Source organism: Rana temporaria, chromosome 2 (assembly GCF_905171775.1).
Source record: "Rana temporaria chromosome 2, aRanTem1.1, whole genome shotgun sequence".
Taxonomy (NCBI): Eukaryota; Metazoa; Chordata; class Amphibia; order Anura; family Ranidae; genus Rana; species Rana temporaria.
In genome coordinates, this window is record NC_053490.1 from 369,949,402 (window position 1) to 369,963,771 (window position 14,370).

The 14,370-nt window shown below is 45.9% G+C and overlaps 1 protein-coding gene across 1 annotated transcript in view; it reads left to right on the forward strand.

Moving 5' to 3' along the window:
* The first annotated feature begins 980 nt into the window (after nucleotides 1-980).
* Nucleotides 981-14,370, forward strand: part of LOC120928313 (probable helicase senataxin) — a 53,410-nt gene continuing 40,020 nt past the window's right edge. Inside the window, 4 exon segments of the mRNA XM_040339413.1 lie at nucleotides 981-1,046; nucleotides 2,049-2,162; nucleotides 13,556-13,687; nucleotides 13,689-13,755. Coding sequence (XP_040195347.1) covers nucleotides 981-1,046; nucleotides 2,049-2,162; nucleotides 13,556-13,687; nucleotides 13,689-13,755 — 379 coding nt within the window.

Genomic DNA, 14,370 nt, shown 5'->3' on the forward strand with positions numbered 1-14,370 from the left:
CTTAAGTAACGGGCTGCAGTGCAACCGCATGTAATGCATGTGCTGCATTATTTCGATGGTTAAAGCATGCATGAGGAGACATCATATCATCTCTGAGCTGTCCATGGAATACCACTGAAAATTGTTCCACTGCACATTGCTTTTCAGGCCCCGTTCGCATCTAGAGATTTAGAATTGCTGCGATTCCAAATTGCACTACAATTCTGGCAAAACGCAGCACCCTTTTTTGGGTGCTGTCCGTGCTCCAATCACGGCACCACTACATTGAAAATGATCACCCGACAAGCTTTGGCCGCCGCGATTTCAGTGAGATTTATAATGCGGCAAAACTGCACTGCGTTTAGGCACCGTTAAAAATGAATGGCATCTGATCCAGCCTTGCCGTGCGATGTGGATTGGCTGACAAAATTGCAGTGATTCCACCTACAATCTCCATGTTGCTAGATGTGAACGGGGCAATGTTGGTCATGTCTGTAAATGAGCTCTAAGTGTTGGCTGCAGCCAGAACAAATCGGGTCCCCCGCCCTGACAAACAAGGCTATGCTGTGTGGCAGAGCTGTGTAAATCTCAGGACTGGACAGAAATAGAAATCCAAAGGCAGGTAAACGCATTACTTAGTATGTATTTGGCACTTTGGCCTCATACCCCAACCAAAATGTTTTTTCTTAGTCGTGATGACGGTCGGTAGAGTTTGCTTGTCGGGTTTTTTCTAATTCCATTTGGGAGCTTTTCCTTAATTTTTTGTGTGAGCCTTGCCTGGGCAAGAAGTCAGACTTTGTCAGAAATTCAAACCCTTCCCCACTCTTCTAAAAAAAATAATAATAATAATTTGGTTTCGTTTTTGTCTGTGTCCCTGTTAAAATGTTCTGGCACGTCCTGTCCTTCCGCTTCCATATGTTGCATCAGGTCAGTTTAACTGTTTCGTTTGGTAATGTTACAGGATTCATAGGTCTTTTTCAATGTCTTTCACAGACAGGATAATGAGCATCTGTCGCTGGTGCACACCTGGGGGCTCTGTCACAGCAGATCTGCTGAAGAGCTATGCTGTTAACCCCTTCCCCACCGCCACTTGTACATTTACGTCGGCAGAATGGCATGTACAGGCACATTGGCGTACCTGTACGTCCCTGCCTTTCCGCGGGTCGGGGGTCCGATCGGGACCCCCCCCACGACATGCGACGGTCAGGTTCCCGCGGGGAGCGATCCGGGACGACGGCGCGCCTATTTGTTTATAGGCGCTCCGTCGCGATCGCTCCCCGGAGCTGAAGAACGGGGAGAGCTGTATGTAAACACGGCTTCCCCGTGCTTCACTGTGGCTGCGTATCGATCGAGTGATCCCTTTTATTAGGGAGACTTGATCGATGATGTCAGTCCTACAGCCACACCCCCCTAAAGTTGTAAACACACACTAGGTGAACCCTAAATGTTACAGCGCCTTCTGTGTTTAACTCCCAAACTGCAACTGTAATTTTCACAATAAAGAATGCAATTTAAATGCATTTTTTGCTGTGAAAATGACAATGGTCCCAAAAATGTGTCAAAATTGTCCGAAGTGTCCGCCATAATGTCGCAGTCATGAAAAAAATCGCTGATCGCCGCCATTAGTAGTAAAAAAAATAAAAATGCAATAAAACTATCCCCTATTTTGTAAACGCTATACATTTTGCGCAAACCAACCGATAAACGATTATTGCGATTATTTTTTTTATTTTTTTCAAAAATAGGTAGAAGAATACGTATCGGCCTAAACTGAGGAAAAAAAAAATTTTATGTATGTTTTTGGGGGATATTTATTATAGCAAAAAGTAAAAAATACTGCATTTTTTTTCAAAATTGTTGCTCTGTTTTTGTTTATAGCGCAAAAACTAAAAACCGCAGAGGTGATCAAATACCACCAAAAGAAAGCTCTATTTGTGGGGAAAAAAGGACGCCAATTTTGTTTGGGAGCCACGTCGCACGACCGCGCAATTGTCTGTTAAATCGACGCAGTCCCGAACTGTAAAAACACCTTGGGTCTTTAGGCAGCATATTGGTCTGGTCCTTAAGTGGTTAATGAACTACAAAATGAGGATTTTATTGGCGCCAACGATGACCTCTCCTATTGCATGGAATGTGTGGTGGAATACCACAGAGCCAGAGATGTCGTTCCACAGCTTTACAAGGTAGAAAATGTCGAGACCTCAAGAAAATACCGTTATTTATTGGGGTCCTATAATTCAAAATGGGTGAATGTTATTGTAAAATCTTTGACATGGGGTCTACCACTCGCCTTCAATATTGCACTTTTATCTGAAGACTAGCAAAGATGCTCATTTCAGGCACAGGAGGAATCGGAGTGATGGATGGAATCCTGTGTCTACTGATAAGAATTGTGAAAAGAGACATGGATCATAAATAGTTTAGGTAGAGAAGGGTATATGAGGTGTGATAACTGTTGCCTAAGCTCATCTTCACTCTTGGGTGCCATAAATGGGGAAAGTGTTTGTTTAATTTTATTTGTAAAAAGTCAGTCCACCACCTAAATATAGTAAAACTTGGGAATAATGTTAAGCATGGGGTTATAAATGATGTTGGTGGAGTTGATGGTGTCAGAGACTTCATATGACATGAGCACACCAGCATTGAAGGGGGAACAGGATCTGTCGTTTGGCTGGGAATCTAAGGAGCAAAGAAGAGAGTGAAAGCAGCAGAGATCAGTGGTGCATTTTAGGCCCCATTCACACCTGAGCATAGCGTTTTCAGGCAGAAAGTTGCACGATTTTGACACTATTTGGTACAGGTCAACAATGTAAAAAGCAGAAAAACGTCCAAATCTGACTTAAAAAATTTCCCAGAACTTGTTTGAGCTTCAGGCGTTTTGGAGTGGAGATGTGAACCATCTCCATAGAGAATCTATTGAGGCTTCAAGCTACAAAACGCTTAGGTATAAATAGGGCCTTAGAGAGGTAGCAAGCGTTAATGATCTAGTAAAGCCTCGTACACACAATGAAAATATTGGGCAAATTCTCATATGACCGAATACAACTTTGGAAGTGATGTAATGTGTTCTTTCGACACAATAATTTTTTTTTTTCGGATGGATACTGTACTGATTAAATGCAAGCCATTTGTTTTGGTATTTCGCAAGAAACATTTTTGTTTGTCTCTTCGGGTAATTTTGCATGAGCTGTCGCGATTGGCTCTCGAAAGCTGTGTACTAATGATCATATTATTATAGTACAATCGTTTCAAAATTGATATTTCTATTTTTTTTCTGTCTGTGTGTACAAGGCTTGAGTGGATAAGTAGAGCTCAGTGATGGATTGAACAGGAGATGTTGAAGATTGGGGATGGTGGAGCAGAATAGGGAGAGTGTGAGCAGTGATAATGATGAAGCAGGATGAGAGAAAAAAGGTGTCAGTAATCAAAAACCGTTGAGCAGGATTGGAAAGGTGAAAGCATGAATCTGTGACACTCGTGTACGATGGAGAAGAGATATTGGAGATCCGTGATGGCAGATTGGGATGCAAATGAAGAAGTAGGACTCGGTAATGGCAGAATAGGGTTTGAGAAGTGGTGACACTTCAGAATTGGATTTGACAGAGTGGGGATGTAAGAGGACCAATACCAGTAGTGTTGGAGTGTATTGGCAAGTGATGCAGCAGGGATTGATAATGGAGTGTGAAGTTGCAGGGATAAAATTTTGAAGAATGGGGCATGAAGAAAGGCAGCTAGAATCTATTACAGTGGACCTGGATTATAGGGTAGGCACAGGGATCAGTGACTGCAGAAAGGATCGGAGTGGAGGCAGCAGGGACCAGCGGCGGCTGAACGGGATAGGGTGTAGTTTGTCTGGGATTGAGAACGGTATAGGACGGGAGATGAAGCAGCATAGATAAATGATGGCAAAATAGGATTGAAGAGGAAGCAGTGGTGATCAGTCATGGCAGGATGGGAGAGGAGACAGCTGAGCTTGTTGTCAATGGGATGAGAGAGGATGCAGCAGAGATCAGTGACTGCAGGATGAGAGAGGAAGCGGATAGTCAATGACAGCAGAACCTGATGGGAGAAGAGGCAGTGAGGATCATTGATGGCAAATCGGAAGAGGAGGGACCAGGGATCAGTGATGAAAGAACAGTATGGAAGGAGTGGCGAGGGTCAAGGAACACAAAATGGGATTGTAGTGCAGAGATCAGTGATGGCAAAACAGGATGGGAGAGGAGGCATTGGTGGTCAAAATCGGCAAAGCAGGGATCATGATGGCAGAGGAGGAGAGAATTGGCAAGGGTCAGTTACTAAGGTAGAGGAGGCAGGGAGATCAATAATGGCAGAACATGATGGGAGAGGAGGAAACATGGTTGGTGACTCCAGAACATGATGGGAGATTAAGTAACCGAGAACGGCAACAGCAAGATGGGACGAGACAGGAAATGGTGGGAATAAGTTGCAGTGCAGTAGGGTTAAAGGGGTGGAGGTTGGCAGAGCAGTGTGGGAGAGATGAAATGGTGACAGTTGGAGAGGAGGACCAGTGATGACAGAATGGGATGTAAAGTGACCAACAAGTATCAGTAGCGGTGGAGCGAATGCAGCAGGGATTAGTGTATTGACATATTTCATGAGATTGAAGTGATCAGGGATAGGATGGGAGGTATGCCAGATAATCTGTTAGTGGACCAGGATTGGAGAGGTAGCAGTGGGTATCGGTGTTGTCAGAACTGGATGGGAAAACAGATGATGCAAATCGATAATGACAGAAATGGAAGGGAGATCACGTAGTGATCTGAATGGGTGTCCGTGATGGCAGGACAGTATAGGAACTCCTTGGTTTGGTTATAGTGGCGTGAGCTATTACATGGGGAAGTAGGGATCAGAGATGGTAGAAGGTGACTTGAGGTTAGTCAGTTTAAATCTGGTACAGTGCACCAGGGTTGAAGAGGAGAAGCAGATATCGGTGATGTCCAGGAGAGGAGGCATTAAGGATCAGTGCAGGACAGGATTGAAGAGAGCAGCAAGGATTGGTTATGGCAAAATGGGATGGGAGAGCAAGCAAAGGAAATCCAGTAACGGCAGGACAGGATCAGAGAGTTGGTGGCATAATCGGTGTGTGCAGGACAGGCTGGGGGAGATGGTAGCTGTGATCGACAATGGTACAGGATTGCACAGGAGGCAGTGATGATTGACAACAGACTAGCATGGTTGAAAAGGGTTCAGTGATGGTGATTGGAGAGGGCAGCAAAAATAGAGGAAGCCGCATGGATCAGAGCAGTTGGAGAAAGCAGCCAGGATCAGTGATGGCAAAATGGAATAGAACAGGATGGAGCAGGGATATGTTGTAACAGACACATGCATGCTGCCGGGACAGTTATGATCTTCGTGCAGGGGGACTACAAGGAACTGCATGGCTTGTCACAAGTGGATGTACCACATTGTATTCTGAGCTCAAAGGGTTAACTGGACAAGGGTCTCTGTCACTGCTGAATGCTAATGTACCCTTCGCATAGCTAATGAACTCTCTTGTGGAGATAACAGCCTCCTGTGAGGTGTATGCTGAGGGGGATTATGTGTGAGTGATAATTGTTTTAAAGGTTAATTGAATTCTATTGTCTGATCAAGCTAAGTTGAGGAGCCGAAATGGCTAGCAGCTGATTGGCTCAAGGGAAGGTCATTGTTTCAAAGTGTGTGTATTGAAGTCCCCCCTGGGGGGGGGGGGGAGTGTCATTTGTTTCTGTACAGTTGTAACCAGATTTAAGGAGGAAAAATGTGACATTAAAGGTCAGTCTGCTTGACTCTGCAAACGTAGCACGTCTCGTTTCTTGAAAGGGCGTTCGATGGGATATACCGGCGGTACTTGCATATCGCAGCTTGCCAGGGAAAAGGACGTCTCCAACGGCTGAGACCCTCACACCAGTGGGTAGCCGTTACATTGGTGGCAGCAGTGGGATGGTCCTTTTATCCAAAGAGCAAGTGCTGAATGGAGTCGCAGTACGCCAGGCTGAAAAGATCCACACTGAAAGATTTATTAGAGAGTCGTGGTAGGAGCGCCAGCAACAGACCATGGAGGGAGCTGATAGCTGAACTGCTGGAGCTGGACGAAATGGATGGATCCATGGAAGGAACTGAGCCCCTTGCACCGGTCAGCGAGGAAGATGTAATTACTGGGATTGTACAGCGGAGATTATCCTTGTATCCAGAAACGTCTGTGGAACTAATCAACCAGCTGTTTCGGGAAGCAAGGGAAGAGATACAAACGAAGAGGGGACAAGAACTGGAACTGGTAAGAGCGAGACAGCCCATTACACCTGCAGTTCCTACCCCCCCACCTGCTGCTACAGGAAAGAAAATACCGTTCACTGCATTTAAAGCTTTTGTAGAAAGTGAGGAGGAAATCGATGGATATTTGGCGGACTTTGAGAGGCAGTGCTCACTACACCAGGTACCACCAGACCAATGGGTCACTATTTTGTCGGGGAAATTGTCGGGCAAAGCCAATGAAGCCTTTCGGGCTCTCGCTCCAGAGGATATTTTACAATATCAGCAAGTTAAAAAGGCGCTGCTAACCCGATATGCCGTAACGCCAGAAGCCTACCGCCGGCGCTTCCGGGAGTCCAAGAAGATGGCTGTGGACTCCCACATGGAATGGGCCAACCAGTTACAAAGGATGGCATCCCTTTGGGTCCAAGGGTGCAAGGCCAACACCGGGGAGGAAGTATTGCAGCTGTTCCTAATGGAACATTTCTTCCAAGACCTGGCCGCAAACATACAAGACTGGGTACGAGATCGCCGTCCCGCTAACTTAAACGAGGCGGCTCGGCTAGCAGATGAGTACGCGGAAACAAGGAAAGTAAGCCAGGGTACTACACGGCTGGCTCATAAGGTAGAACCGCGTACTCCAACCGTCACCCCACGCCTAGAGTTTCGGGCTCCAGTCCCACCACGTCCTCAGGGGCCTAGCAACTACCCCCGGGATTCGCCTAGGGTGACGTGCCATCACTGCAGCGACACGGGACATATTGCTCGTTATTGCCCTTTGAGAGCTACAAATAACAATTGGAGACGCACAACACCCAACACAGAGGTCACTCCATCACGTCCCTCTGCGGCCCACTGCCTGGAGACCGAGGGGGGCCCGGAGGAATGTCTGGGAATTTGGTATGAGGCAGACCCAATACAAGCGGCCTCTCCGGATAACCGTCAGCATCACCGTCAGGAGGTACGGGTGAATGGACAAGTAGCACAAGGCTTAAGAGATTCCGGGACTACTATCACTCTGATTCAAAAACATCTGGTAAAGCCAGAGAACGTGTCCACTCGCACAGTTGCCGTCCGGGTCGCAGGGGGTGCTGTATTTCGCGTACCCACCACCCGGGTGCACTTAGACTGGGGAGCCGGGTCAGGAAAGACCACAGTTGGTATCATGGACAACCTACCTGCCGAGGTGGTGCTGGGCAACGACATTGGCCCTCTGACTTCGGCTTATTTACCTACACCTGCTGCTGCTTGTCCCGTGACCACCCGCGTTGCTGGAATCAACCCGCTTGCTGCTGAGAACCGGGTAAGACTACCTTCCCCGACATGTACTGTAGATCCGGCACAATATCACAGTCTAAAATGGGAATGTGACAAGTTGGCCAGTGAGAAATCAGAGATGCAACGACACTATGTCATGTATTATGAGATGTCCCGTGGCTTGAACATTGAAATGCACAAACAGGCGGAAATTGTCAAAAGATTAAATGGGATTTGCATCCAGGTGGTGCCGTATTTGTCCCAAGAGCATCAGCAACAGGTTTTGGGAGCCATTGAGAGAGCAAAGCAAGTGACTGTTCCAGAACTGAATTCCATTATTCACCTTCACCATCAGCTACCGACCTGGTAAGCCAATGAGAAGACCGACGGACTGTCCAGGCAAACGGAACTTTTACCCTAACAGCAGACCGGACATCCCCAAGTTGATCCGAAAAGGATCAATCCGGGTCTGCCGGAGTGTTCCACAAAGGGGGAGTAGTGTAACGGACACATGCATGCTGCCGGGACAGTTATGATCTTCGTGCAGGGGGACTACAAGGAACTGCATGGCTTGTCACAAGTGGATGTACCACATTGTATTCTGAGCTCAAAGGGTTAACTGGACAAGGGTCTCTGTCACTGCTGAATGCTAATGTACCCTTCGCATAGCTAATGAACTCTCTTGTGGAGATAACAGCCTCCTGTGAGGTGTATGCTGAGGGGGATTATGTGTGAGTGATAATTGTTTTAAAGGTTAATTGAATTCTATTGTCTGATCAAGCTAAGTTGAGGACCCGAAATGGCTAGCAGCTGATTGGCTCAAGGGAAGGTCATTGTTTCAAAGTGTGTGTATTGAAGTCCCCCCTGGGGGGGGGGGGAGTGTCATTTGTTTCTGTACAGTTGTAACCAGATTTAAGGAGGAAAAATGTGACATTAAAGGTCAGTCTGCTTGACTCTGCAAACGTAGCACGTCTCGTTTCTTGAAAGGGCGTTCGATGGGATATACCGGCGGTACTTGCATATCGCAGCTTGCCAGGGAAAAGGACGTCTCCAACGGCTGAGACCCTCACACCAGTGGGTAGCCGTTACATATGTTATTTCAGAACTGGATGGGAGAGAATGCAGTGAGGGTTAAAAATCAGAACAGGATGAGAGAGGAGGCAGCAGGGATTATTGGTGGAACAGGGTGAGAGGAGATCAGACATTGGTGACGGGTTAGAGGAGTTGGAAAGAATGACCAGTGATAAGAAAATGGGATGTAAGGGGCTACCAAGTATCAGTGGTAGAGTGGATTGTTAGAAAATGCAGAGGGTATTTTAATGCAGTGAGAACTTGCATCAAATAGTGGGGATCAATGATGGAAGAATAGCACATGAGATAAGGCAGCTAGAATCTTACAGTAAACTAGGATTGGCAATCTGATGGCAGAAAAGGATTGGAGTGGAGGCAGCAGAGATCGATGATGGCAAGCAATAGAAATTGGTGATAACAGAATAGGAGGATCAGAGAGGAGGGAGCTGGTATTGGTGACGTTCGAACAGGTGGGAGAGGAACCAGCATAGTCAGTTTGTGTAGAGCAGGATTGGTGTGGAGGCAGTGGGGCTTTTTGATGGCAGAGCAGAATGGAAAAGGAGGCATTGTGAATCGTGAATGCAAACCAGGTTGGAGAGTAGGCAGATGAGATTATTGATAGCGGAACAGGCTGATAGAGTCGGCTATGATTACCAACGATGGAACAGGATGCAGTGGAGATTGGTTCTGACAGACCAGCTTGGGAGAGAAGGCATCTGAGTTCAGTGATGGTAGAACAGGATTGGAGAGGAGGCAGTGGAGATCAGAATTGGCAGAACAAGATAGGAGATAAGGCAGCAAGGATTAGAAACCGGAGGCAGTGGAAAACGGCAATGGGAGAGGAAGCCATGAGGATCATTGATGACCAATTAGGATAGAGAAGGGGAGAGAGAGAGTAGGGAATAATGGCACACTGGGATTTGAGAGGAGGCAGTGGGCATCAGAGTTTGGCAGAATGAGTTGGGAGATGAGGCAGCAAGGTTTATAAACAGGTGGCAGTGAAGATCAGCATTGGCAGCCATGGGGATCATTGATGGCAAAACATAGGATTGGGGAGGAGAGCACAGGGAATAATGGCAGATCAGGATGTGAGAAGAGGCGGCGAGGATTATGAAGAACAGAATGGGATGGGACAGGAGGCAACGTGATCAGTGACTGCAAACTAGGATTGGAGAGGAGGCAGTGGAGAGGAGTGACAGCAGAACAGTGATGACAATGTGCTGTAGGGGACCAGAAACTATAATTAATTTTGTAGCGAATTTCAAATCGATGCAGCAGGAATTGGTTATATGTAGTGGAATGAGATTATTACACGAGTTATCGGTGATCAGAGCTGGGAGAAAGGGACATGGGGTAAGGCAGCTAGAATCTATTAAAAAAGGATCAACATTGGAGAGAAGGCTGTGCAGGCATTGGCAAGGTCTGTACAGAATAGGTGAGGATGTAGTATGGATCAGTAAGTGCAGAAAATATTGAATTGGCAGACAACTGGATAGAAGAAAAGGCAGCAGTGGTGGGACAGGGAGAGGAAGCGGCAAATGTTTGTGATGGTACAGCAGGTTTGGAGAGGAGACAGCAGAGATGAGTGATGGCAGAACAGGAAAGAGGCTGGAGCAGGGATGAGTGATGGCAGATCAGGACAGAAGAGACAGGAGCAGGGATCAGAAGATAGAAGTGACAGTGGTTAGTGAATGCCGAACATCTTTGTATATGGGGCAGCAGAGATCAGTGATGATGGGTGAGGAGCAGAGTTGGAAAGGAGGACCAATGATGAAAGTGTGGGATATAAGAAGACCAGTAAGTATCAGTATGGGATGGGAGGCAAAGTAGCAAGAATATACTAGTGGACTAGGATAGGGGAGGGAGGCAGCAAAGATCAGGTTTGGCAGAACAGAATGGGAGAGAAGGCAAAAGAGGTCTTTGATGGCATGAGAGAGAAATCGGTGACGGCAACACAGAATAGGACAGGAGGCAGTGGGCATTAGTGATGGCAGAACAAGATGGGAGTGGAGGCACTGTGGTCCGTGACTGCAAATCAAGTTTGTAGATGAGGCAGTGGAGATTAGCAACCAGCAATTGGAACTAAAAAGAGGAGATCACAAGGATGGCAAAACAATATGAGAGGAGGCAGCAAAAATCGGTGTTATGACAGAATGGGATGTACGGGGACCAGTGTTTCAATAGTTTTGGAGCAGATTGTAGCATGATACAGCAGGGATTGGTTATAGTGGAGTGGGAGATTGCATAGGCTAGCAGCAATCAGAGCTAGAAGTATGTGACGTTTGGGCTAAGACAGTTGGAATCTGTTGAAATGAACCAAAGAGAAGGGGCAGCAAGTATCAGCAATGTCGGAATAGGAGAGGAGGTAGTGGGGATCTGTGATTGCAGCAGGAAAGGAGAGGCCTCTGTGGGAGTATAATTATTTCATGTCTACCCCAACCCCTAAACAGGAAAGGAGAGTAAGCAGGGGTTATTAGTGAAGGCAATGCAGGATGGTAGAGATAGAAACGAGGATTGTGATGCAAAACGGGATGGGAGAGGAGTCAGCAAAGATGAGTTATGACAGTGGGGCATGGTTGCTGAGGAGCAGGACTAGTGATGACAGAAAAGGATATAAGAGGACTAGTAAGAATCTGCAGTGGTGGATTGGACTGTGATATGAGGCAGCGGGTTTGGTTATAGTGGAGTGGGTCCTCCTATTAGAGATAGAAGAATGGGGAGGTAAGGCAGCTAGAATCTGTTACAGTGGACCAGGATTGGGTAGGAGGCAGCCGGTATCGGTGATGTCAGAACAGGATGTGAGAGGAGGCAGCAGGGATAATTGACGTGAAAAAAGAATGGAAGCAATGGTATCTTGGATCAGTGACAGCAAAAATGGATAGGAGAGGATGTTGCTGGGATCTGTGACAGCAGGACCGGATAGGAGAGACAATCACAAGGATCAATGGCAGCAAAACAGGATAGGACAGCAGTGTGTGGAGATCAGTGATGGCAAGGCAGGACAGAAGAGGAGGTAGTGGGGTTCAGAAATGGCAGAACAGGATGGGAGAGGTAGCAGGATGGTTAATGAATGCAAAACAGGATTCAAGTGGAGATGATGGCAGAGCAGATTGCAGTGGGGATTGGTGATGAAGGAACAAGGTGGTGAAACTGGGTGGGAAAGGCTTACAGCTATGATCTTGTTTCCTTTTTCTTCTTTCTGAACACATTAAACAACTTCCAATGCACAAGCCATAACTTTTGAGCATAGACACTTGCATATTCCAGTAAACATTGCAGCAGCAATAGATCGAAACATGGCATACACTTGCTCACTTCCACAATCCACCCACATTGATATAGATCCCTTCATGCATGTAGTACATATATGACATAATCACCCTGGGGACACTAGAAGTCGAGACAACACCAATTCCCTTGGACTCAGTCCAGGTGTGTCTAGCCATTGTGACCATAGCCTTTCAAACCTACCAAGGAATCCCCTGTGTGGTAAATGATTTCATAATAAGGATAATTCCCATTCGTGTTATCCAAGAGGCGGTAGTGGGTGGTGAGATTAATTTCCATCCCATTAAAACGTTTTCTGGCCTGATATACTGCCCTAGAGAATGCAGTCCTTATTAGTTCCTCGGGGATCACTTCCTCCAGAACCCCCAGTATGCAACACGTTAGATCTAAAGGTACTTTACTTTGGAACACCAGGTTGAGTGTTCCAACTACCTTGCTCCAATAGCGGTGGAGCTTTGGGCAGTGCCAAAGAAGTATGAGATCCCCATTGTGTTGCCAGCACCGACCACATAGAGGATCCGCCAATTTGCCCATTTTGTGGTGGGGCTTTTTCGGGTTGTAATGTACCCCAAGTATAGAGTTGGGAAACGCAGCTGTGATTTTTGGAGTAACAAATGACAAATAAGGATAGGAAAGGCGGCAACAGGGCACAGTGATGGTAGAAATGGATGGTAGGGGAAGCAGTTGGGTTTCAAATTGGCAGAACAGGATAGCGGAGAAGGCAGTGGTAATCCGTAACAGGATAGGAGAGGAGACAGCAAGAATCGGCAGCATAGCAGTATGTGGGCGAAAGCAGCAAGGATCAGTGACGGCAAAACTGCATAGGAGAGAAGGTAGCAGGGATCAATGGTGGTAAAATGTAATGGGGGGAGGAGACGGTGATGGCAGAACAAGATGTGAGAGGAATATGAAGGAATGAATGGCTGCACACTGAGGTAATGAGTCTCTTTATTGTAAAGATCCATAACATGAATAACACCACAGGACAGGAAAGCAGGTACAGGTAGATGCGTTTCACACAGCGATGCTGCGCTCCTTTATTGGTAATTGGTAAGCGCAGCGTCGCTGTGTGAAACGCGTCTACCTGTACCTGCTTTCCTGTCCTGTGGTGTTATTCATGTTATGGATCTTTACTATAAAGAGACTTATTACCTTGGTGTGCAGCGATCCATTCCTTCCTTCCTATTCAGTTGCAAGGCTGGCAAGCCGAGGCTAGCACCCCTGGGAGGAGTCCATTCCCCAGCTCACCTAGTTCCATCACTCAACTGGAGCCGCATTTCCTTTTCCCACAAAATGTGAGAGGAGACAGATGGGATCATTGATGGTAGAAATGGATGGGAGTGGAGGCATGGTGATTCAGTGATGGCAGAACATAATGGGGAGCGGAGGCAGTAGGGATTAAAAATCATCAAAACAGGTTGGGGGAGGTAGCAACTGGAATTGGTGATCATGTAAGGTGGTGTATGAAGAGTAAAAGATCAGTGAATATGTAGAGCACTACGAGAGGAGGCAGGAAGAATCTGTCACAGTGGAGTGCAATTTGAGAGGAGATGGTTGGGACCCCTGCCATTCTGATTTGGACTTTGAATATTTAAAATGTTTGCACCCACAGTGACCTGGCATTGTTGGAATAATCTTAACTGACTGATTAAGCCAAACGTTTGATGAGATATATTTTCTTCTGTTGCTATATCTTTGATTATTTTATCAGTCTCTGTGGACCTTGGAAACATTACGGCTTATTGCACAGTTGGAAAATGCAATGCGGGAAGAGATTGAGGATCTTCTAGTTGAAGAAGATGGAGAGAAACAATTCTATGGCTACAGTGACTGCAGTTTTGAGAGAAAAGGTCCGGGTACCATTATTGGAGATCCTCAAGTTTCCATACTTGCTTGTTGACAAACGTGTTGGTAAGTATTCCTTCAGAAAAAATATAAACATTAAGAATGTATCAGAAGACCAAGAACTTCTACCAACTAGCCTAAGAAAAAGGATAGGGCAGTTATCAGCTTCTCACAATAACAAAACCTGCTTGCATAATTAGTCCTGGTCCTCCAACTAGATGGACCAGCTGACCAAATATTTTCACTTGTTTAACCACCAATAGCTCTAGAGCAATTTTTCTTTTCTTTTTATTTTTTTCCACTTGTGCATTCATGCACATCTTGGTTGAACTAGATGGGCTAGTACCTCGTGTTTTTTTTTTTCAGTATAGCGAACTATACGACCATGTGAAAAACTGAATTTTTGGCCATAAAATTACTTAAAACCTTCAGAATATTAAAATTATATATATATATATATATATATATATATATATATATATATATATATATTTGTGGGTGTGTTTTTCAGTGGGAGTTATGGTTAATTTAACTTTTTGTGATGGCTGTTGCTTCTATGCTTAAAGCGGGAGTTCACCCATTTAAAAAAAATAAAAAAATCTCCCCTTAGCTTCCTGCTCGTTCGGTCTAGGGGAATCGGCTATTTATATTAAAATATGTGCAGTACTTACCCGTTTTCGA